The following is a 24,026-nucleotide window of genomic DNA, read 5'->3' as shown; positions in this document are numbered from 1 at the left end:
CTCCTGCGAAATTTTGAAGCACGCTGAAATATTCCATCACGCTTCTTCTTCTCATCTTTAGGCAAGAGTTCCTCTGGACCCTGCGATTTGTTGAGCTCTCTGATATCTAAGCCCAGCGCAACAGATGCAAGGAGCACAGCACACCCATACAGCACCGAATCAGTCTTCTTTTTCTGCAGTGTCCTGCTCAGACTGTTCGTAGGCGTCATTTGAGGAGTACTGTTTGTAGAACTAGCAGAAGTTCCTTCTTCAAAGCTCTCATGTTCTACTGTATTTTCTCCCCGATCATCTTTCCAAAGAGGTAGATTAATATAGGTCTGATTCGGCAACTTAATCGGCTTTGGTCTTTTACTGTCCAAACCTTCAGGGAGAAGTTTCTTATCAGTACAGACACCTATAAAACATTACAGTATACTTTTAAGATTGCCATTCAGCTATTTTTTTACAGCATATGAATATCGCTTTTTCCTTTCAACTTGCACAGCTATCAATCTTGAGATATACTGTACACTCCCTTTAGATGCAGTCAGAAGCTCAGACACTCACATTGTAAGATTCAGACATCCTAAGCCTAAACCTCTTCACATCCTCTTGATAGTCTTTAAAATAGCAGAATTACCATTTTGCTACAATTTCATCTTCTTCGCAACTCAAAAGTGTACTACTCCATTAGAAGCAACTTGCAGATCAATCTTACTGAGTATAACAGTAAACAAATTGCGTTTTCCACATCTGAAAGACTTAATTTTAAGAGAGGCATAATGTATCTTCCAATCTTTATGCACTCAACAGTGGAAGCGCAGATACTGCTTCTGCATTTTTTGTGAATTTGAGGATTTGCAACACTTTGGTAGTGCTTTTCAAATAAGACGGAAAATATTTCTGTGTATGGATTACAGTGAAGTAATTCACTATACACAAATCACCAGATAACACCTGCAACACATTCTTTACACTTTCAATTAAGCAATGTTCCAAAATCCAGTGAGTTACTAGAAATTTTTCCAATTTCAAATTTTTCCATCAGGCCACAGCGGACTAGAGTAAAAACTAACTGACATCTCACACCTAATGACAAGTAAAATGGAAGGTATAATTTGACTGATGTGTTATTCAACTATGAACTACTGAAGGCTACAGAATCAACACAGAAGTATTTGAAATGCAAATATGTACACTTGTATAACCTTCTCCGTAGGGTTTTAGTAATAAGGTAATAAATCTATAAAATTACGATTTGTGAAGCCTTGATTTATATCCCCTGCTGGTCTATACAAAGATCAAAATGCCTTTTTCCTAGGGCAGAAAACTGTAGTGTCCAAGCAGCTTCTGTCCTCTTCCAGCTGGCATAAACCTAGCTGCTTGTATGGACACCAAATTATATCACAGGCTTTTTTCCTTACAAAGAGAACTTAATTTTCTCAGATAAGAGAATCTGTAGTATAGAAAGTGTGTGCAAATTTGAAAATTAATATTGCACAGCCACAGCACATTATAGTAATTGACATAAAAAGCAACATACAGCTATTATGTTCCTGATTCTAAGAAGATTAAATATGTTTTTCCCTGCGATTTACCTGTAAATTCCAAAATGTTGCCTATTTTTTCTTGAAAATTTAGAGAACAAATCTCATTTAAAAAACAGGGAACTAATATCTGGGAATGTATCAGGGCTTACAGGTTTTAAACAACTATTCAGATCCCACTAACAATAAGTCATTAATGATCATTTAAATGGCAAGACAATTACTGATTTAGACATTCCTTTTTAAAAGAAGCTAAAATGTGGTGACTGCAGACCTCACATACAGATCACCCTGAAACACAAAAACATGGAAAAACAAATCTCTATGTGGTACTGCTCACACACCATAGATATTTCTTAGCTGCTAATGATAGGAATATGAAGATGTTAAGACTTTTATTTTTTTTTTATCGATAGGTTTTTTGCATAGGAAAATGATTTGTAGCATAACTACTCTTCTAACAATCTGCATGATCTTTGAGGAATTCAAGCAATACTATCTTTAATACCAGAGGCTAGACTTAATGCCATTATAAGGCAACTCTCACTTTTTCAAAAATAGCTCTTACCTTGGTCCACAAATAGTGAAGCTAAGGGAACACCCTTCTGATTCTTCATTAAAACAGTTGACCAAGGGTTGCTGCCATCTGAAAGGGGCCTTATTCTGAAATACACAGTTTTTCTGGTATTACAAAGGATACTGTGCTTACGTAGACTTTGACAGAAAATTACTAATACATCTTTTTTTAAACCATAAACATGTAGTACGTAACTTGAAAACAGTAAAGCTTTCCAAAGGTAAAAAAAATGTCTATAATAGCACAGAATCATATGATTATAAATTGATACATGTCTTGTATCAGGTATTCTTTGTAAAATCAACATTTCAGGCCTAAAAAGAAAGCCAATGAAAAACGGACCTTGACTACCTATTAAAGAACAAAAGGTGGTGAAAACCTGGACAACTGTTTCACGGTGTCAAAGAAATTATATGAATATTGGCACTTTATTAAACATAGTGACTTCAAAACAAGTAAAAATATCACAAAGCCAAGGTTCAGTAGATGATTTGGAACCAGCTACTGCTGCAGGTGAATGAGTGGATGTCTCTACCAAGAAAAAAAAAGTTGCCATAAATAATTACATATACTAGAAGAGACACGGAAAAGGATCTCTTGCTTCAGAAGAGCTGCTAATCTCCAATTTCGAGCAATCAGAAAAAGTGAAGGTGACCAACTGATTTTGAGAACTGTTTCACTCTGTGTTTGTCAGTATAAATGATGTTGCTGGTGTGAATTATGCTTCACGTATGCAAAGTCAGCCGGTCTTACTTAGTTGTACTGGAAATGCCCACTGGCTACCATGCTTGCAGTTCCTCAAGTCTATGCGACAAAGGGCATGGAAGACAGGCCATGAATGTTTGACATGCATCAGTAGCTCAACGTCCCAGGATGTTCCAAGTTGCAGAAAACAGAGATAAAGGGTAATAGATAAGAACCACTAAAATTAAGGGTAAGCCTTTTATCCTCAGGTCTATGTGGGACGCTACTCATTATTAATGTAATTCCTAAATTAATTAAAAGGCAGGACTGAGTTTTAGCTGTAACTAGAGGCTGCAGAATTCTTCTCACTAACTACATGTTAGTGATTCAGTTACCAAGAATACTTAGTATTATTAAACAAACAAAATGTAGTAGACATACTTGTCCTTACAGTCTGCACGATCCTTTGTTTGAACTGAACTTGGTCCCCACGTACAACCTCTCTTTTTAAAACTTCTCTTCATATCTTCAAACTCTTCTTGGTGGTAAGTTGTGCTCCTTCCCCAAGTTCTGTTGCTTTCATCTGAAGTTACTAGAGATCGGATTTAAAAACACAAACAAAAAACCCACACACATAAGTAGTGTTTCTAAAACGAAAATATTTTGACAGAATAAAATATTTTCTCATTGCAAAACCATTTTGACACAGCAAATTGAGATATTTCTTTTACAAGAACCACCATGCAAACTATACTGATCCAAAAAGATGAGCAAGCAATAAAAATAATTTATAAGCTGATGAGACCCAAATTAAAGATATAGCAGCAAAATAATCATATTTTTCATGCTTCCTTTAACTGAGAACCTTATATTTAGCTAATTCAGACAAGTGAGTTAGACTGAGCACTTAAATTCCGATGAAGAAAATAAATGCTGTGGAAAATCGATATCAAATGAAACAGGGTATTCCAATTGTGACAATGATTAATGTTTTCTTTCCCACTACGCCAGAACAAATTATACTTTTAAAGTGTCTAACCTGCATTAAATGCTTAGTCTGTCACTGTCTCAACTTTTAAATTAAACAGAACCAGCCCCTTTGAAACATAATGAAATCTTGCCTTTTTTCATAACCCCACTGGGAAGTTCATATTCATTTGTGATATCTACATCTTGCTGGTACACATATACACTGTTTCTTCGGCCATTAGTTGCGTGTGTATTTGTTTTGGGAATCACTGAGGAAAAATTAAGAGAATGTAGTAGAGGTCTTAGTCAAGTTGATTTCAGAAACGGAACTGTTTTCGTTATATTTTTATCTTTGGGTCATAAAACCCAGATCTATAAAGGTTCTAATCATCTTTTGATAGTGTTTTTTTACTCCAGAGATTAGAGGATCCTCTTTCTAGGACCAGACCCAGGCAAGTAGATTTTCATATGCGACTAACTGGAAGAATAACTTGCTATCAATGTAGCACGCTTACAGCTATGATGGAGAGACCAAGAGAAAAAACAAATTCGCCAGTTATAACAGCATGATAAATGAGGTGGCATTTACATGCCTGGGGTTCTGCCGCTCCTGCATGGCACAACACTCTCTTCCTGCCTCACTGTACACCTTCTTGCCAGCACACCCTTCTTGTAGTATGGAACCCTACTTGCCTTTTTTACACTCCTATTTTCAGACACATTCCAGGACTTATAGCATACGTATCTTACTGGTTTTCCTCCTTCCTTTAAAACGCCTTTCAAAATCAAATGAATTTGTTTTAACATCTACAGTTAACTAGATTTTTGTGTTAACTTTAAAAACTTCTAGGTGTGGAAGTTAGACTCACTCTTAAAAGAGTGAAGCAATCAAGTCACCGATTGTTAGATTGTTCATATGATCTGTATTTGAGCAAGTCTTCTTAAAACAAAGACACTTTGAAGTTAAATCAAGATAAAACACTGTTGTGGAAAAAAAGAATTTATTTTGCACAGGTGCAGATGGGTGTGGAAGCTAAATTGTTTCAGCTAGATATTCCTGAGAGATCTGATAAGGTAAAGCTTAAGGATCCAAACCCAGAAAGAGAAGTGTCCTTCTTTTAAAGGAGAGACTTTATGTTGTCCTGTATCCTCCAGTCCTCCAAATACAAATGCCTGCTCAAATAAAAAAGAAAAGAAAAGAAAAATCCCCACTGGCACTTCGCACACACGCAAGGAGTGGCGCTGCTATAGCTTGCATTTAAAAAATAAATCTTTGAAAAAAGTTTTTAGAATCATGCCAGTACCTGACACCTGCTTCATTTCCAATCATTTCCATACAGAGCAAAGAGAATCAAAACATAAAATGAGATGATCTTGTTTATACATAATGATGACATTTTATGAAGAAAAACACAATCAACCAAAAAAACCCACCACAGTTTGATGTCAGGAAACCATTATTAACACGGATAGCATGTCAGCTAACTTTTGAAAAGGCTTTACGTAATTTTCCTTCCATCTCATATTTTCATTAAGAAAAAGCAAGACAGGATTTGTCAATCTCTCTCCTTCATGCATAACATATGGGCAGTAATGGTGTTTGCCCAGGGAACTGTATCATTTACAGGCCAAACAAAAAATAAAGTTACTGCCAGAAAAGACACCACTTCTCCTTTAAATATTAATAATGAAAGGGATTTCATAAGGCAGAGGTATTCCAAAGGAGGTGAGAGATCTGGCTTCTATCCAAACTTTAAACAAAGTTTCAGACTGGTTAAAAAAGAATAAAAAAAAACTAAAGAAAAAAATCTTTAAACTACCTACAGTATGCAGAAAAAAATTCCCCATGCATTTTGATTTCCCCTCCTCCTTATTTACATCTGATAAAGCCAGATTCTGAAGTAATTTCCTTCAGAGGTGACTATCTTTGCCATCCACAGGTAATAAGCTGGAACACGTTCCACTGATTTCAGAGAGAGAAGCTTAAGGCACTCCACACTGAATATGGATAATTAGATAATCTACTTCACACAACAGACAGTGCAAATGCAAGCTATGAATCCTGTAGGAACTGTTTTTTATCTCCATATATGTCATTCCAAAATATAAATGGGGGCTTCACTGTAACAATATCATCAGTTTTCCTCCATATTCATGTTACCTCTCACTTCTGTCATCAGCATATATATGAAATACTCTAGACCTACGAGCAAACCCACAATTTTATTATTGGTTCTTTCTCTTGTTTTCAAAAAACCTAAAGCAAGCTTTCTTCTTTATTTTCTTTTGGTTTTGTATTTGGTTAAAGCTTGCTTCTCTTTTGTCATCAGCACGCTGGGTTACTGGATGATTCTTTGGCCTTTCCATCTTACATGACTGCCTTTTTCTCTGAACCTTTTTTTTTTTTTTGAAAGTCCATAGCTGATTTCTTTTATTAACTCCAGTGCCTAATAAAAACTTGTTTTCTGTCTTACATGGGTTCTAAATGTGATGCTTTGCCTTTTGTCATTACAAATTTTGATTCTTCATTGTTTTATTCCAGTTTACAAATTAGTTCCTGAAGTTATTAAGCAAAGACGTGATTTAAAATATTCACAATCATTTTTAATTACTGAAAATTAGTTAGCATTTTAGCAAGATTATCCTTTCCATCAAAGAACAAGTTGCAAACGTTAGAACAAGTTAAGGGACCTGGAAATCAGACAGAAATCTGTCTGGAATCTGATACTATTACCAGTGTTTCAGTGAGTATATGAAACAGTCTCTATGGACCAAATGAATGAACAGAAACGGTGGAGACTTACATTGTATAGCTCGAAGACGAGGAATAATTGTGGGGCTACTTGACGGACTAGAGCTGTTACTGTTCAAACTCCTTCTCTTATCCAGATTGGGGGATGCCTGCACCGTTATCTTGTGCTGGAAATCTGTAAGATAGTACAACAAATCAGTTTTAATGTTCTAAATAAAAAACTCTTCAGGAGATTTTACTGCTGTCCTTTGAACAAGCTATGTAATGAATTAGACTCACCAGTATCAGTGATGTTCATATTAAAATCACTGACCAACTCTACCTCTTAATGTAACAATTTAGATATTGAGTCAAACAGGCAGGATTTCACACCTTCACAGACACTATATTGACCCTATATTGATGCAGTAACATCAGCAAAAGCAGGTAGGTCCAAGTGGTGAGACACATCCACATCACAAGCTGTTATTCAATACTGCTGGTGTCACAGAGGGAAAGAAAAATCTCAATCTATGAATATTGATGAAAATCAGATTTGCCTTGTATTTTTTAACATGTATTTCATATACAACAAAGAGTAAGATTACAAAGCAGTCACATCTAACAAGACATCAGAAAAAGATTACATTAGAGTGTGGAATTACAAATATTTATAGCAGTGTAGTAAAAAAAGAACAACAAATATTGGCAAATAGGAAAAACCTCAAGAAATAAAATTTGACAGTATGGCCCTCTCTAATCCCCATCATCAGTGCAATTATCTTGTATGCTAGTCTTACAACAGAACTGTCTCTAGGAGAAGTTCATCTAGATGATTCTTAACAACAAAGAGCTAAGTAGTATTCTGAACAGAACTTTTATCATTTTGAATTAAATATCAGCAGAACTGGAAACAAAGGATCAAATACTTTGTTTAAACTTATGATCCAGTATAAACCAATCTAACATGCTTGTCTGGCAGGCTGTAGTGTGATTTTTATTTTATTTTCTGCTATTATTATTTTCAAAGAAGGAAACAAGCTTATTTCACTGGTGCTGAAATAGTATTCTAAATACTACTGCCCCCTTTGTCTTTTTCCGACCACAGACAGCTATGCTTTGGTCACACCTGTGCTAGCAGAGCATTAAGTTCTTTCTGCATTAGTAATAAACTGACAGACTTGACCTGGAAACCACTGGAAGGAAGCCAACATCAGGATGCTGGCACGACTACTGCACGGTTTCCAACCATAGGCTAACCTTGAGTTTCCATAGTGCCATCTCGTGGCAACATTTAAAAGGCACCACTAAACCACTCCGTGACACTAAAGTCCAACTCTATAAACACATCTCTTTTGCAAAGGGGACATTTTAATGCATTGATGGGTGGAATTAAGTGTGCTAACATTCGAATTATACCATGTTTGTAATGAAATAACGTAATATTTGACATTTGAAATAATGTCTTCATTATGTAGACATAATGAAATAATTACAGCATTTTCTTGCAAGAAGTAAGGCTCTGAAGATACTAATTGCTGTGTGCATTGGCTACTGCAATAACCATACAATTTGGACCCACTACACTCATACCTTCAGCCTTTACAACGTGATGTTTTTCTGCTAGGTTTCTGCAAGTTTAGGGCAAACAGCATTAATATTTGATCATGTTAAGGTACTTTTCTTTCTCTGCAATAATGTCAGCAGAAACCTGAACTTCAAATCAGCCTTAAACCATGCTAGTAACCATTCCCAACAGATATGATGGACTTCTAGCTCAATCAGGTGAAAGATTCTTCCAGATGAAATGAGGACTACTCCACAAGAACATCATATGTTGAAGCTGTTTCCTTAGAGAAAAAAAAAAAAAGGGCTATACAATTCTACCATACTCTTTTGCATTATTAGGATAGAAGGACCTGGCAATGAATTAAAATAGTGAGCAACGCTGAAAACATTAACCATGGAACTAAAGCCTGAATACTTAATCATAACACGTATTGTGAACTTTAAAAAAAAATTTCAAACCTGAAGGCAAACTAATTCTGTGTCCATCCTTAAGTTTTAACCGACTTCTTTTAAATTTGCCCTTCCTCTTCTTTACATTGGGTTTCTCTTGATTTAACTGGAATATCATGATATTCAGTTCACGCTCCAATACATCGATCTCGCGTTCTGCTAACTGTTGCTCGCGGCGCTTAAGTAATTCTTCTTGAGATTTTTGCTGAAGAGCTGCTCTTGTCAACTCCTCTTCCCGTGATCGAAGCTCCTGAAGATAAGAATGGCACAAATGAAACTAGGTAATAATGTGCAGGTTGTATTAAATGATATATACAGTGCACAGTAGTTTGTATTTCCCGATCCATTTCCCTGATGCACTATATACATATGCACGTACGACCTTCTGTTTTCCGTTCTACATAAGCCAAGATTCTCTATCCAGAAGCAATCAAGCATTCTATAGCTTTCCTTTTAACCATGTAACTTGAGTCACGTAAGGCAGGCAAGCAGTGGCAGTGTGGGCAACACGTCCAAAGATTATCAGCTTATGGCCTAGCAGAAAGCGTGCTCCAAGTACTTCACATCAGAGACTGTGCTGCTGCTGTTAGATAGCTCCTATGCACTGACATCAAGTCAACGACTTGACGAATACACAAATGGATGCCTTTATCTTAAATTTTCTAACCTTTCCTGGTTTTCAGCCTTGTACTAAGCAGCACTTTTCTATGTAGAAAAGCAATCTGTATTACACTGAATGAGGATTAGTGTAATAGGATAAACAAAGTCATAAGACAGAAGACATTTGTTTCCTAATTAAATCTAGCAGGTAATGAATAGCAAAAACCAGCTACTAACCATTGAATTACACCACACAGACTCTCCAACCATCAGTCTCATAGAATACTTGTTTTTCTTCCATTATTCTTTTTTATTTGGAGAAGAAAAAGCTAGTATTTTTTCAGGGTAACTTAATTCCCCAAGACTAAACAGCTGTAAACCTACCATCTTAAAATTATCTTAATATTCAGGTTCCAAAATCTGTTAAAATACATCTGAAATTTAAGTAAACTATCCTTCATAGTATGGGACATATTATACATAAAACAGACCTACTGAGAAGTGTTGTAGTCAGTTTTGCTTATAAAAGATTACAGGAAAAGGAGAAGCTACGATGTGACTGATACTGTATGTTTCCCACTACATATTTTTTCTATTTTACATATGATTGTGTAAATTCTGCGTGGATAAAACTGAAATTAAATTCAAAATAAAAAACGAGCATTTGAAATTAAGCTATGCTAAAAGTTCTGGATATATAAGAAATCTTATTCCTATTTAAAATTAATTCATAATTGTTTGTTTGGGGGTTTTTTTTGATGCAGACTGTCTACTTCTGTTCATCAGTATCCAGCAATGTTGTACAGCAGAACAATTTGTTATTGCATACAGTGAAAGAAAAAAAATCCAACAAAATTTCTGCTCTGTTAAACTTTCACTTTCTTGAATAAATTAGTTCCTGAACTACGGTACTTGGTGTTTTCAAATGAAAAAAAAAAACACCTCTCTGTTCTTGCCAGAAAGACTGCGGATATCGAAAGACAGGTTAGCACTAAAGCAAACTGGTTCAGTGAGAAGTATCTGTTCCTCAGAAGGATGCTTGGTTTTTCTTTACAACCATATCATACACATAACGCTCATCACAATTTAATTAAAACTATTGACAAATTTCATATGGTTTGGTCATTTTGAGTGAGCTTGTTTCAACACAATATTTGACAAAAAAAGTATTTTTTTAAAAAAATCCACTCTGCTTAACAGAGTTTTGCAAAAAGGAATTCTGCCTCTTGGAGCTTTGGTTTTTGGTTTTTTTTTTTGGTTGGTTGGTTTTTTGTTTGTATTCTTTTTAAGATATTTAATTACGTAATTTAGAGATTATTGCAAATTTTCACTTTCCTCTGCCTTCCGAACAGTCAGAACTGGACAACCTAAAGCAAGGGTTGGAAGCAGAAGCTTCATGAATTCAAATTTAGAAAAAAGGTACTTTAGAGCTTAAATAGAAAAGATGTATTAGTAGACACTGTGGATTATCCGTTTCCCGTAGTTCTCAAATCCAGGTTCCATAAAACTCAGTAACTAGGCAAAAATTGAAGGTCTGTATTGAAAAGGTAGCTAGTCTAGAAAAAGTAACAGTGTTTCCTCACTGAGATATTATGTATTTACTCTTTTCCAAATAAGTGAATTAAAAACAGGCTTACTGCAATTACTTATGCAATGTTTCTACACCACTCTACAATAAAACCACCCATTGTAAGGAAGCTAGGAAAGAATTCCGTATTTAAGTTGCTCAAGAATGTTTGTCAAAAGAAGATTGCAATCTTCTCTTGGAGTGCGTGTCACCACCACTCATTTACAGCAAGCCCTTGAGGAAATTCCTCCAGTTACAGAAGATCCTCTTTTACAGGGCATAAGACTTCATGCAGGGTTTCTTTATTTGTTTTACTTTTATTATTATATAATTATTTCATAGACATTACTTTCTCCCTAGTACCTGATAGCAAAATTGATAAAGTGCCAAATTAAATAATCCTGCACATGTGAAAACTTTATCTAAGTTGAAGTTACATGCTTTCATTCTTAAACAAGTTTACCTAATTATGGCAGATGCCTTTACTTCAGCATAAGAAAAGTAAATTTCATTTTATCTTTTCCCCTCCCCTAATTAAGCTTAACTCACTTTTACACCAAAAATATTACTCTTCTCCCGAAGCTTTGTACCAACTTATTTAATCTTAAACTTGATTTAGTTGTATTTTTCTTCAATAGGAAATCTCATTTTGGATGAATGCATCAGAAAATAAAAAAAAAATTAAAAAACCCCAAAACCTGAATGGGAATGCCTGTAACAATTTGTGACACGGTAAAAAAGGGAAAATGGGTTGGTTGAGCAGTTGCTGGAGGGGCAGAAAAGAGAGTTACACCCTACGGCAGGCTGTGGCAAGTAAATGCAATGGCTCGTGACCCCAGAGCAAGTAAAAAGTCAAGTCTCTACTCTCTGTAGAGCAGAGACTTTCCAACTGAAAAGAAAGAGATCTGACAGCTACAGAGACACACAGTCCAGCTCCAGCAACCTGTTTGCCCACCGCAGGCAAGACAAAGACTACACCGACAACACTTACCCAGTTCTGTGAACCAAGAGGGAAAAGCAGATGGTGGATAGGAAGGCAGTTATGAAGTATGTAAGTTTATTATTGATGACACTGCAATATTAGTGGTGATCAATATATTCTGATACCACGCAAGACGATATTAGAGCAGATCTGTAACGTCACACCTGTCACCAGCCACTAGTCCATCAACAGCTATTTGTGACACCTGATGAGACGCGAGGGACAAAGGCTACTAATAGTGACTTGCAAGCTAAGAGTTTAGTTTTTGCTTTTGTCAAAGTGACTACGTCCTTTTTATAAAGATTTTTCACAAATCACTGCATCGCAATTTTCTTCATCACTTATTACCATTTCACGAAAAACAACAACAAATATATACCACGCAAAAATTATACTGCAAGAAAGACCTGCAAAGAAGGAATCTGTTTCTACTAGATGCATTCTAACAGGGCCTCAGGAGGACACCAGGCCTATTCCAACCATTATCTTTATCAAGTTATCTAAAGGGTAATATAAACCTCAAAGTGATTAAAAACTAGTTGAAGCAACTAAAAGAGAGGACAAAGAAATTAACAGTGAACATTAATTTATCACAAACACATTGTGATATGAAAAGACAGATAGAAGATTAGTGTCAGAAATCTGATTAATAAAAAAGAGGAACTAGATTTGCTGATTCACAAGTACAAATTTGACCTAATCAATCTTATTAACATCTGACAAGAAGCTTTCCAAAACTGCAACACTGAAAGAGATCAATATTATCAGTCTGCTCAGGAAAGAGAGACGTAAAAGCACTATTCCATTTTTTGAAAAGTAGACATGTGATATGGTCATATAGCAGGATGAAAAGCTTTTAATTTCCACAGCTGAGGAGAATGTTCAACAGCAGCTGAAATTCTGCAGTGGTTATAACTATTAGCTAAGGGGTAAATAAACTCTGGTTTGTTGTTAAGTGATTCATTCAAATACCCAAGAAAAAAGATACTATGTTTTAAAAGAGCCTACATGCGACACTTACAGATTCTCAACCTGTTTTCTTTGGGAAGACAGGTGTGGACATACATACCCCTTTTTCAACTGCCTGTACTTCTTGAATAAGCCATTCATATAATCACACTCACTTGCTAGAGTAACTTCAGGCTTCCTGTCAAACTTTACATTTCACTTCAACTGAAATACCTCTAGCTATAGTTTCAGCATACAGAACCATATACTAAAGGGGAAAAGAAACACTGTCTGAAATTTGAGAAAGCCAGTATTCCAACCTTTTTTCTAAAGTAAGTTTGCTGTAAGAGCGTTACAGGGTTATCTTACAATACAGTCCAGAAACATATGAATGGAATTTAATTTACAGCCATCACCAAGAATGGATAAATTAAATCAATAAAGTTTTAATGAGAGAGTAAATCCTTTCTTCCAAGTAGTTTATCCTCTCAAGCGTATCTCCACTACTACATCAGGTTTCTAGTATTAAACTGGTAAGCCACAATTAAAAAGTCCAAAACTGTGGTATTACACAAACACACACACACACATATACCCTGCCCCTCCTTCCTTCACTACCATGCAACTGGAAAAATCAACTTACTTTTTCCTTGGTCCTCAGTTCATTGAATATCTGCTGAATTTCCAATTTCCAGTCATCTTGCATGGAATGGAAAGACTCTTGAGGCATTTCAGTCATAACTGCCCCTTCGATGGCAGTAAGCTGTTCAAGAATTAAGGCAAACGATGGTCGGATATGAGGGTCCTGCTCCCAGCATTCTAGAATTTATCAAAATCCCATCAGTTTTTAACAGTACATAAAACCTTTTGAAGAACCATATGAATTTCAAGTTACTTGCTACTGTATTTCAAGTTCTAATGTGTTCCCTGTATCTTCAAGGCTTCACTTGGTCCTCTTCCATTCACAGTATGACACCTACCTACCTGTACTCAGAGAACTGTTTTTGCATTAATAATAAACTTCTTTTCGTCTCTATCTTTAGGATCTGAAATAGTGAAACTAGCAGTATTGCACAGAAGGGGTACATACAAAAGGTAAAGAAATTCATTAAACACAAGGAAATAGCCACTAGCAAGCAACATTTATTTCTCTCTAAAAAGAGCTTCCAAAAAACTTTTGACACTCAGGGAAAAAACAATGAGGAAAAACGGAATTTGCAGTTCTTGCCCTTGGCATTTTAATCCTGATCTTGTATTGATCTGTAGGCTGTCCTGTAGTTTATGAAAATTAATGCAATTTGAGTGTAAAAGGGAATCAGTAAAAGCAGAGCAAAAAATGTACTCTGTCACTAGTGAAGAACTTAAGTGGTATGCAGTAATGACTTCCTCGGAAACCCATTCAACTGTCTGTAACACCAGACTGCTGTGTAAGGAAAAACAAAATACTTACGGCACAGCACATTACAAAAATGAGGTGTTTATTTTGCAACCCCATGACTATTACAGGCAAGGATATATATCCCCAAAACATAACTATTTAAATACACAGGAAGAAACACCATAGATACCTTTCATTAGTTTCGCAAATGGTTCAGGGCAGGTGGATGGAATGGGCAAAGTAAGCTTATTGACAGCAACTCCATAAGCCACAGCAAGGCCATCAATGCCACGGTAAGGAACTTCTCCTGTAAGCAGTTCCCACAGCAACACTCCGTAACTACAAAAGGTAATGATTTAACAGTTATTTTCTTAATACTGACACCTTGTTTACTCAGGAATGAACAATTATCTGTCCAACCATGCACTTAAATTCGTGGGGATTTCCCATGTTCTAGGTGCATGCCTTTAAGAGTTGGCTCTACTTTAGTAATCTTGCACCTTTCTGCTAACAGTGATTAATCAAATTGGATGGAACTCTAAGACTGGCTCACACTCCTATTCAAAATGTAGCCTGAAGTCAGTTTTATAGTATCATATAAATCTCACAATCACAAATCTGAACCACAGGAAAACAAGCAAACTTCTCCCCAGCAAAAAACAAAATAGAAAAGAAAACCTCAGCAGAGTATTCAGACCATTCCCCTTTCCAAACATTTCACAACAATTTACCTAGATGAACATGCTCATTTAAAGAAAAAAAAAAAAAACCACCAGAAAAGCCCCAGCTGTGTTTGGAAGTTTGCATTTCTAATCCTTTGTGTGTTATATAAAGGCCTGTTAACTTTTCACTTCCCGCAAAGAGGCAACAAGTTTGAGAAATGATTACACATACACACAACTAGTTTTTCCATATTAGATAAAGCAAACAAACAAAACATTGTCTCCAGCAAAAGGTGGTGGCATCAAGAGATCTTTTCTCAGCATCTGTTAGAGAAATCAAGAATCATAGAAATTCCTATTGCAGCAACATTAATCGTAAGAATTTCTGTTATCCTCTCCACTCTAGAAGAAGAGATGGGTGTTGCTTTTACTTTCTTTGGGTATGCATGCCCATTATTTGGCTTGCTCAAATGATCCAAGCCACTACAAAGAGCTGGGAGAGCATGCTTGCTACTGCTGCTCTAGAGCTCCTAATTGCACCACCACTTTTGAAATGGATAGCTTTCACAGCTGGTTTCTTGGAAGTAGGAATTACTTCTTTTAGAACGTAAACCTAAAGCAGACTTTATGATTGAGTTTGATTCCACCCTACCCCCTGCCCCGCCTCTGCCTCCTCTTCCTGCCAGGGAACCACTGTCTGTAGAATGAGGATACAAATGACAACCTATTGTTGCTTTTGAAAAGTAAAGTGAGCAGGCAAAGGGAAAAAACAGGTATGTGATGATATTAACGGCAAGTTTTGCTGGACAGCATTGAACTCTCCTACACGAGGAGAAATGCATACAGCACTGGGGAGGTAAGGGTTATGTGCCCCTTCCCTTATCATGTACCTCTTAGTACCAGAAATACAACCTCAACTACAACAGGTGTGACAGGGAACACAGATGGTGTGTTCGCAGATGCAAACATACGCTAGTTAAGTTCTCCCATGACTCCCTCCTTAATGAGAAGTCATTCGGCATTATACCAGACCTTACAACATCATTTTAATAAATAACAAAACAACATCCACACAATATCAGCATGAATATTAGCAGTGATTTGTTACCTTCTGTTTACCTAAGCAGTTTTGTCTGTCATAAAATCTAATGAATTTCTAGTGCTAACAGTTGACCAAAAGCTGAGGAATATGGTCTATTCCCTCCAAAATCAGAATTAGAAACAAAAGTCTTGGGCTTCTTAGTAATTTCCTCCCAACTTCTTCCAGTCTAATCTCTGCACTTGCAAACAAGGATAAAATAATGAAATCTAATTTTGTTTTAAATTAGTGGTACTTCTGACCATAATGCATACAATAGTTCCTGCAGTACATACACATTTTATGCGTCATGGAGGAATTCCACCAAACTACTTCTCATCTGTGTGCTTAGAGAAAGTAATGTTAAAAATAATGTCATGCTCTCTCAGCAAGCAAGAACTGTTCTTAACTCAAGTTCCCTTGTTCATACGTATTTTAGCATGTACTTTGAAGTTAAGCAGAACAATAAATTTAACTAAAAAGAAATCACCTTTTACGAAAAGTTGTTCCACACCATTAGCTTTAGTTATATTTACAATTCAAGCCTTTAACCCTAAGTAGTTCTCAACATGCCAAGAAGGTGGTTGTAAAATTTTAAACAAATCAACACAGTAATAGCCTGAAAGCATCTTTTTTAATGAAAGCAGTCTTAGTATCAAGTACCAAGAGCCAGAACTGTGGGGGGAAAAACTGTGGGAAGGAACATTCTAGTCTTGCCACCCTGGAGTTTTTGGGAGGTACTAATCTATCATCATCTAGGATGACAACTACTTATTAACTCTCTCAACTACTGAAGTAGCTACTTTGTGTATTAAATTTCACCAGCCCACGTACAGTTGTACTATGTAAACAGTCAGAGCTTCTAAGAAACAGCTTTTTAAAAAAAGAGTAAAAGCCACATCCTTTTACATCTTCAGCAAAAGCCCCAAAATACAGGCACTATATTGCTTGAACGATACATGAAAACTAATACACTTTCAAAAAGATGTCCTTTTAAATATTTTCATTATTAAAAATTATTCTCCTGTTGTCAGATGTGATTTAAGTCTTACTATATCTCATTCCAGCAATAACTTGCTGGTTTTATGTATTTTAAAAGCTGATAAAAATGAAGGTAATTAAAATTCTCCAAGTTTTTTTACTCTATAATCCACCTTCTAAAGCAGAGGTTACTAAGCATTGCTACATGAATCACTTCAGAATTATACAAATGTGCCAGGCAAAAGCAGCTGCTAATTCTGCTGTACAGTAAGTGCTGCCTAGCTTTGCCAGGAGCTTGTACAACAGAGGCATGCATTACTGTAAGGACCACTGCTGAAGCACACCATCAGCACCGGGAAATCTGTGGGCATTATTTGCCCTTCCAAGCTCAATACACAAAACTATGACTGGCATACCACTAAGAAATGTGTGATGATCGATGGAAGGGTAGGAAGAGCAGAATTTTTCTTTGGGAATCATATGCCAAAGAATAATAAATGCAGTAGTTACAACTCAGGTTTGGGAAGCAAAAGGATACATACACAGCACCTAGAAAGCACCAGCTCTGCTATCTAGGAAGACACCCGAGAACACGCAGCCTGGAAGGCTGTGCATGAAAATACACAACTTTTCCAAACACTGTCTGATTCTGGAAGACTAGCTGCAAGTGTGAGTATACTTTAGCAGCCTCAACTGCTTTTTTTTTTTTTTTTCTAATGAGAGGTCGGCAGATATCTTCTGGAGATTCAGCACTCAGTACTTGTAACTGAAGTTCAGAACTTTCCCGAAATACACCGCGTTCTTGTCTTAGACCCATACTTAAATTTGTAACCTGAATGCTTTTTGAAACAAAACACTCCTATAAGCAGGGTATTCTTTATTTGCTTTTTTTTTTTTAAAGAAAGAGTAAAGATAAGCAACAGAATAGATCAGGGTGCAGTAAGCAGAAAGTCTTCAGAAGCCAAGAAGGCCTAAACTATACTGTACAACACAGCCTTTTCTACTTAAAAACCTCTCCTGTTAGATGTCCATCATTGAGCTAAATACTTACATTTTTTACAAGAGAGGCGTGCAGGAGAGAAGGCGAAGAAGAGAAATACTGTAGGTTCCAAAAATGTAAACTAATGTTGCAGCAGAATATAAAATAATTGCACCAAAGCATACCCCCTCAGATACCTAAAATCACAGCAACAAGACTGGACAGGACCTGTAATTAAGCATGGAATACAGCTGATTAGGGAAATGCCTACACCCAGCCTCCACCCCGTAAAAGAAAAAAAAAACTAAAGAAAAAAGAAAGAAAGAATGGAAAAAAAGAATGAAGCCAAAGATGTTTCTCAACCAGGCATCAACTCAGACTGATGTAAACAAAATGCTGAAAATCTATTTCAGACACAAGACAAATGGGTGTCACAAAACAGTAATGCAGATATAGAATCATCTTGAGAATACCGAAAGTATTACCTCATGCTGTAGAATATAAGGCATCTAAGCAAAAAAGGACCGTATTTAAGAATTATACAACACAGAACATGCATAAGAAGGCATGAGAAAACAGATGAAAGTCCTTCCCTCCTTCCCCAAATAACTATCTTGGATCTTTCAGAGAGAAAACATTTCAAAATTAAAGGAAATGTAGACTTTTCAGGGTGAGGCACAGCAGCTTTTAGAGCCTATTGTGCAATCTCTGCTTCTCCCCGCTCACAAAACAGAACTAAATTAATCTTTAAATTTACATTACCTTTCTACAATACACGTATCCGACACTACACTACTCAAAAATAGCATCGGTATTGAGAGCCATGTTATTTATAAGATCCACAATAATGTCTTTAACAAGATATTCACAAATATAACATAAGGAGTTCCTCACCTTTAAAACTAGAGGGCAAGTTAAAACAATTTTGTGCTGAATACACTCTCCTCACTACAGCTACTGGAAGCAAAATCTCTATTAAAGTAAGACCTTAGACCTGATGTTCACTTTTACACACAATCACATTCTAGATTCCTAGAAACAGTCCTAATTTAACATTTGACAAAGTTTTGGTTTGCAGCTTATTTGTATTTATCAGACTGGCTGGTCTCATTTCTTTATGCGGAATGAGAGTTTTCAGACTTCTGATATAAAGTAAACGTACTAATATGAGACCAATGATATGTTAATGTATAAAGAGCATATGGCTGTTCATATTAAGACTCTAGATAAAATACTTAGGTATCTTAAACAACAGATATGTTAAAGGCTTCTCTTAATGAGATTTTGCTTTTTTTACAAATAAATAAAAAAAATCTGTTATTTTCCCCTCTCTCACCCCTAATTTGTAAGTTATTAATAACTAAAGATAGACCAAATGAAGCAGATGCTGAGAAATGAGTATACTTCTCAAAATGTTGAGACAATAATGTAAGAAACCACAAAAAAAAAAATCAATTAAAATTTCATTTAAAAACTTCAGCATAGTTCTGCTGAACATGCTCTTCAGCAGACAAGCTTCTTACCTCCAAATATCACTTCCTTTAGAAAACATGGAGGACTTGATAACTTCTGGAGCCATCCACGCGTAAGTCCCTGCTGCACTCATTTTGGTTGTTCTGTGCCACTCTCTAGCCAGACCAAAGTCTGTAATCTTCAGAGTTTTATTACAAATGTCATCATGTTCCATCTTCTCTAGCAATAAAACTGCAAAACATTGAGTTTGTCAATTAATGCCATGGGAATTGAATAGAAATATGTAGTCCTGTTATAAACTTCACATGCAACTTGTACTGCACAGGTAATTGTATACTTTAAATGTTGTGAAAATACTGCATTTTTTTATAAATATGAATAAAGTTTTTGATAATTTTAAGCTATTCTAAGCTATAAAATCAAGAAACACCTAGTGTCATGAGTTTTTTATGCAATTGTGTGAGTAAATATTAAAGTAGCACTATATCTCTTTACAGTAGATTTCTAAAGTAAAGCATATAAGTTTAAGAAAGCCCAGAATCCTAACATCCCACAGATGATGACAGGCTGTGAAATAAAGTATTCACTTTGGAACAAGGTTCTGAAGTAATAAAAATAACAGTAGCAGTAAAATAAATGTTAGCAATTCTTATAAAAGACTTAGAAAAAAAGGAGATAATTATGGCACTGTATAAAATCCATCCTTAATACTGCAGCCAATCCCGGCTCCTACTCATCTCAAAAAGCATATAACAGAACTGAAAGCGGCACAGAGAAGGACACAACCAGGGTGCTCAAAACAGCATATACACAGCTACAAGGAATGGTTAATAAACAAGGAGTCTTTCCGCAGGAAAAGAAACATCTGAGAACAGAAACTGTAACACCACCTATGAGATGAAGAAAGCTGGAGATAACAGCTGTTCACTGCTTCTCAGCACAAGAAATGGATACCATTGAGTAAAATTAACAGGCAAGAATCCAACATGTGGCAGTCGTACATGCAGGTAAGTAAACTTTGAGATTCTTGGAATAGTATGTGAATTTAAAAAGCACCTACAAAAATTCACAGAAGACAAATTCATAAAGAGCATTTATATTAAAAGAATGGGTTTAAGTTCAAGAAATCTCCAGGCCACAAATCAGTACTTGCAAGACTATGTACCAGGGAAGTTAGTTTGCCTTGGGAGTCCCCAGCTGGCGACAGGAAAGCAAATCCATGTTACATTATAGCTTCTGCACCTTCATGGATGTTAAAGAGTAAATTATCTTTTTTTGCTGTTGCATCCTACAGTGTGTATTCAGTGTCTGACTGACAGTTAGTAACACAACTGAATTGGCAGAGTTGTAATACACCTTCACAAAATAGTGTTAAAAGAGAACTGGGCTATTGTGTTAGAGCTCACAAGGAGAAAGACAACAGATGGAAACATTATCAACACACCATATTTTAATTCCATATTCAGTTTCTCTGATGCTGGCTGTGGTAGTAACTGTTAGCTTCAACTTCCTGTTAAAGTAGTCTCACAGAACAAAGATCAAAGGTTAAATTACAAATAAGAAGAATCACAAACACTTGTGTTTTCCAACTATATGCACAACAAAACACAGTACAGGAAATCCATTAATAAAAAAAGAGGCAGTTTTCCCTTACAGAGCCAAAACTGATTACCTTGCATTTGCAATTGCAGGAACTAATTTTCACTAGTACAGATTAATCACATTCTTACAAATATTTCAAAAATGACATCAAATCCAGATGAAATAAGAAATCCCACATTCCTTTTTCAGTAAGCTGCTTAACACAAAATAGATGAAGGCCAAAATGGTACAGACAAACCATGACCTCACCAGTCAGCACCATCAGAAGAAGATAAAGTCATGCAAGAGTTTTTATACTTTATACTTGAATCAAAGACCTATTGTTTACTATTCCATTTCAAACACGTTCAGCAGAATTCCTGACATTCCTTGTCAGTCAATGTGACCGAAACCAAAAACAGTCAGTCTTGCAAAAGGTAATAACTGGCATGTGACCAAGTTTCATCCTACAAAGGGACGTTTCTTAGCAGTTCAAACTTCCCCTTCCAGTTGGTAGCCAGGAAAACAGCAATACTACACACACATAACTTAGCAGCTGGGCAGTAAAAATGCTCAGCATAGCTGAGTAGTGCTCAGCAAGTGCTTCTCTTGCAGTAGCCTAGCAACCTTCTGCCACTATAGCATCTTCTGCCACTTCCACAGCTTCTCCGCCCTTGCTGGCTGCTAACCTATGAGAAGTCATTTTACAGTCTCATGCTCACCCTGTTCACTCATCCCCCACTTGTTTCTTTTTCAAATCCTTCAAATTGTCTTTTCAGGTTCCAATACGCCTATAATGTTAAGTTGGTAACAGCCAGTTTAGCACTTTTTGGCTTATTTTAACATTTTTCGGACTTTTTATTTTCCCAAAGAGTAAAGTTCATACTTATACTAGTGTTTTACTTTTGGTAAACACAGCCCGAAGTATTTACAAGTACAAAGTCTGTTTGAAAATAAATTCATACCTACCAAAAAGCCTGAATTAGATTAGGAATGTGGAAGTGCAGGAAAATCCTATGTTCACCTCCTTTATTCTGATGTAAGCAAAACCAGACATTATGACTGTTTCTGAATGATTCAAAATCTAAGAGAAGGAGACTAAGCTGGATGTGAGAAGACTACTTTGTATCAAACTAACGTAAAGCTTTACCTAGAACTACAGCCAGAAATAAACACTTGACCAAGTATTTTAAGGCCACGTATGATTCTTACTGGTAACACCATTTTCAACTCAGTTCTGAGTTTAGCACATCTCCCTTTCTGCAATGACATCAAGGGGAAAGTAAATTTATTAACATCATAGCAGCAGAGGTTAGGGTGTTACATACCAGGCACCGCTTGAATATGTGAGACAACACATCCCCAGAACCAGTGCTGGGGAACAAAGAGATGTTGTTGCATGTTGTTTTCAATAATCCCATTAAATATAAATCAACAAGTTGAACATAAAAGCCAAAAAATCCTTAAGTGAGAGAGAAAAATGAAAATATACAAACGCTAAGTGGTAAAGTGGTATTGAAATTGGTAGACATGCTGTTCTGCATATTCTAAAAATACAAGACACTTTTGACAGCAAGTGTACATGAGGATTCTAACAGCATCTGTAACAAAGATATTGCTATTTAACCACATGGATGAAAAAATCTTATACTCTTTAGCTGTAACCAAAAAGAACTTGGAAATCCAAGCATTATCCACCCCAGCTCACTGAAGGAAGTACATGACAGAATTATGAAATCATTTAGGTTGGAACTGACCTCAAGATGTCATACCTCCCACACACACACTCAGAACAGGGCTAATATTACAAAAAGTGTAAATCTACTATCAAAGTTTTTTATGAATCTGTAAAGTTATGGTACTCTATGACAGAAAAAAGTAAACAATACCTTTATTCAAAACAACTGAAACATATTTACTCAACTACAGACTTTAATCTTAATTAGTTTTCTTCAAAATCTGTTCTAAGTACAGTAATTAAGGACATCAAGGCACAGAAAAAAACAGTAAAATTATAGCACAGTTACATTACACATAGCTCACAACATACTAATTCCATTTTGTCCTGATCAATGCTTTATTAGAAAGTGATCAAGTAGCAGACCTGAGCAGATCTAAATACCTTTTAGGATGTTTAATCATACAGACAGAAAAAGAATTAATGAAATAATTCCATACAGCAGTTGTATGGAGGAAAATCTTTGGAGACTTCATCAGAATAAAGAGGAATCGTCACCGGTGTTTAGCAAGAAGCAGGTTTGTTTCACATGACAATTCACAATCAAGAGTAAAAACTATAAGCTGTATCTCAAGAACTGATAGCACAGTCAGGTGATTCTGCCCACACTAAGGAAGACCAGATCATCATACTAGAAAACATGCCAAGTTGGACTGGATCAATCATAAAGTCTACAGCCATAAAGCAGAAGTGAAGAAAGAAGAAAAGGCTTGCTATTCCGGCTAACAGAAGGGAAACCAAACCAGCAGCTACATGTAATTGCACAAGCTCATGCAATTCTAAAGGGCACTTAAAAAAAGGCTTTTTTTTTTTTAGTAGAAACAGGGAAGTATCAACAGAACTGTAAAAAGCATAAGACCTCATATGAAATACTGGATGACAAGAACCACACGTGTTAAACAACAGGAATTTAAACTGAAGCAGATGCAGAAAACTGAAGTAGAATAGTTATGACAAAATGGAAGAGTTTGTCCTTTTTGCTAGTCTAAACAAAGGTTGAGAGAAGTTACGAGAACAGAAGTTGGCCATATCTAGAAACAGCATGCAGATTTACAGCGCTGGTACTCTTACCGATAAAACAATCTCCTAGATGCCCTGGCTGATCCATCTTACAGGTATGCTTGTGATTAAACTCAGTTCTACATCTGGAGCTACCAGAGTGGGGAGTTCTGCCAGATTTCAAGACATTGTATCTTTCTTCCTATCCCTCTTTTAGCCCTCCTCTGAATGTAAAGCAGAGTTTACTCCTCAAAAAAGTCCCAAGATTCAACATATACGCCTGTTAAACCTAATAGTCCATGAAAAAGTAATGTCCTTAATCTTTCCTGCTTTCTGCATTATCATAGTTAGAGCTGGAGTCTTTTTCTACTAATCCTATGACACACCAGAAGTATTTTATAGTGTAACAGTAAGCAGTTAAGATGTTCTGCAGACTTTTAAAGTCTAAAATCTATCACGCAGTTGTCCAAGATTGCAACGGAACTGGACCCGCTGAGCCAGCCAGTATTTCCCAAGTCTGTGTTCCTCTAATTAAAACAAAACCGGCAACATCT

At 36.1% G+C, this 24,026-nt stretch overlaps 1 protein-coding gene across 1 annotated transcript in view; it reads right to left on the bottom strand.

The window, feature by feature from the left end:
• LOC104491672 (mitogen-activated protein kinase kinase kinase MLK4) overlaps positions 1–22,598 on the bottom strand; it is a gene marked incomplete at its 5' end in the record, with an annotated part of 24,555 nt that extends 1,957 nt beyond the window's left edge. The window contains 9 exon segments of the mRNA XM_010134129.1: positions 8–394; positions 2,095–2,189; positions 3,229–3,379; positions 6,561–6,683; positions 8,516–8,756; positions 13,247–13,422; positions 14,172–14,320; positions 19,205–19,385; positions 22,561–22,598. Of these exon segments, the coding sequence (XP_010132431.1) occupies positions 8–394; positions 2,095–2,189; positions 3,229–3,379; positions 6,561–6,683; positions 8,516–8,756; positions 13,247–13,422; positions 14,172–14,320; positions 19,205–19,385; positions 22,561–22,598 (1,541 nt within the window).
• Between the last annotated feature and the right edge of the window lie 1,428 nt (positions 22,599–24,026).

Source organism: Buceros rhinoceros, unplaced genomic scaffold (genome assembly GCF_000710305.1).
Source record: "Buceros rhinoceros silvestris isolate BGI_N320 unplaced genomic scaffold, ASM71030v1 scaffold10914, whole genome shotgun sequence".
Taxonomy (NCBI): domain Eukaryota; kingdom Metazoa; phylum Chordata; class Aves; order Bucerotiformes; family Bucerotidae; genus Buceros; species Buceros rhinoceros.
The sequence above is the reverse complement of the archived record's forward strand: the minus strand, read 5'-3'. Positions and strand labels throughout refer to the sequence as shown.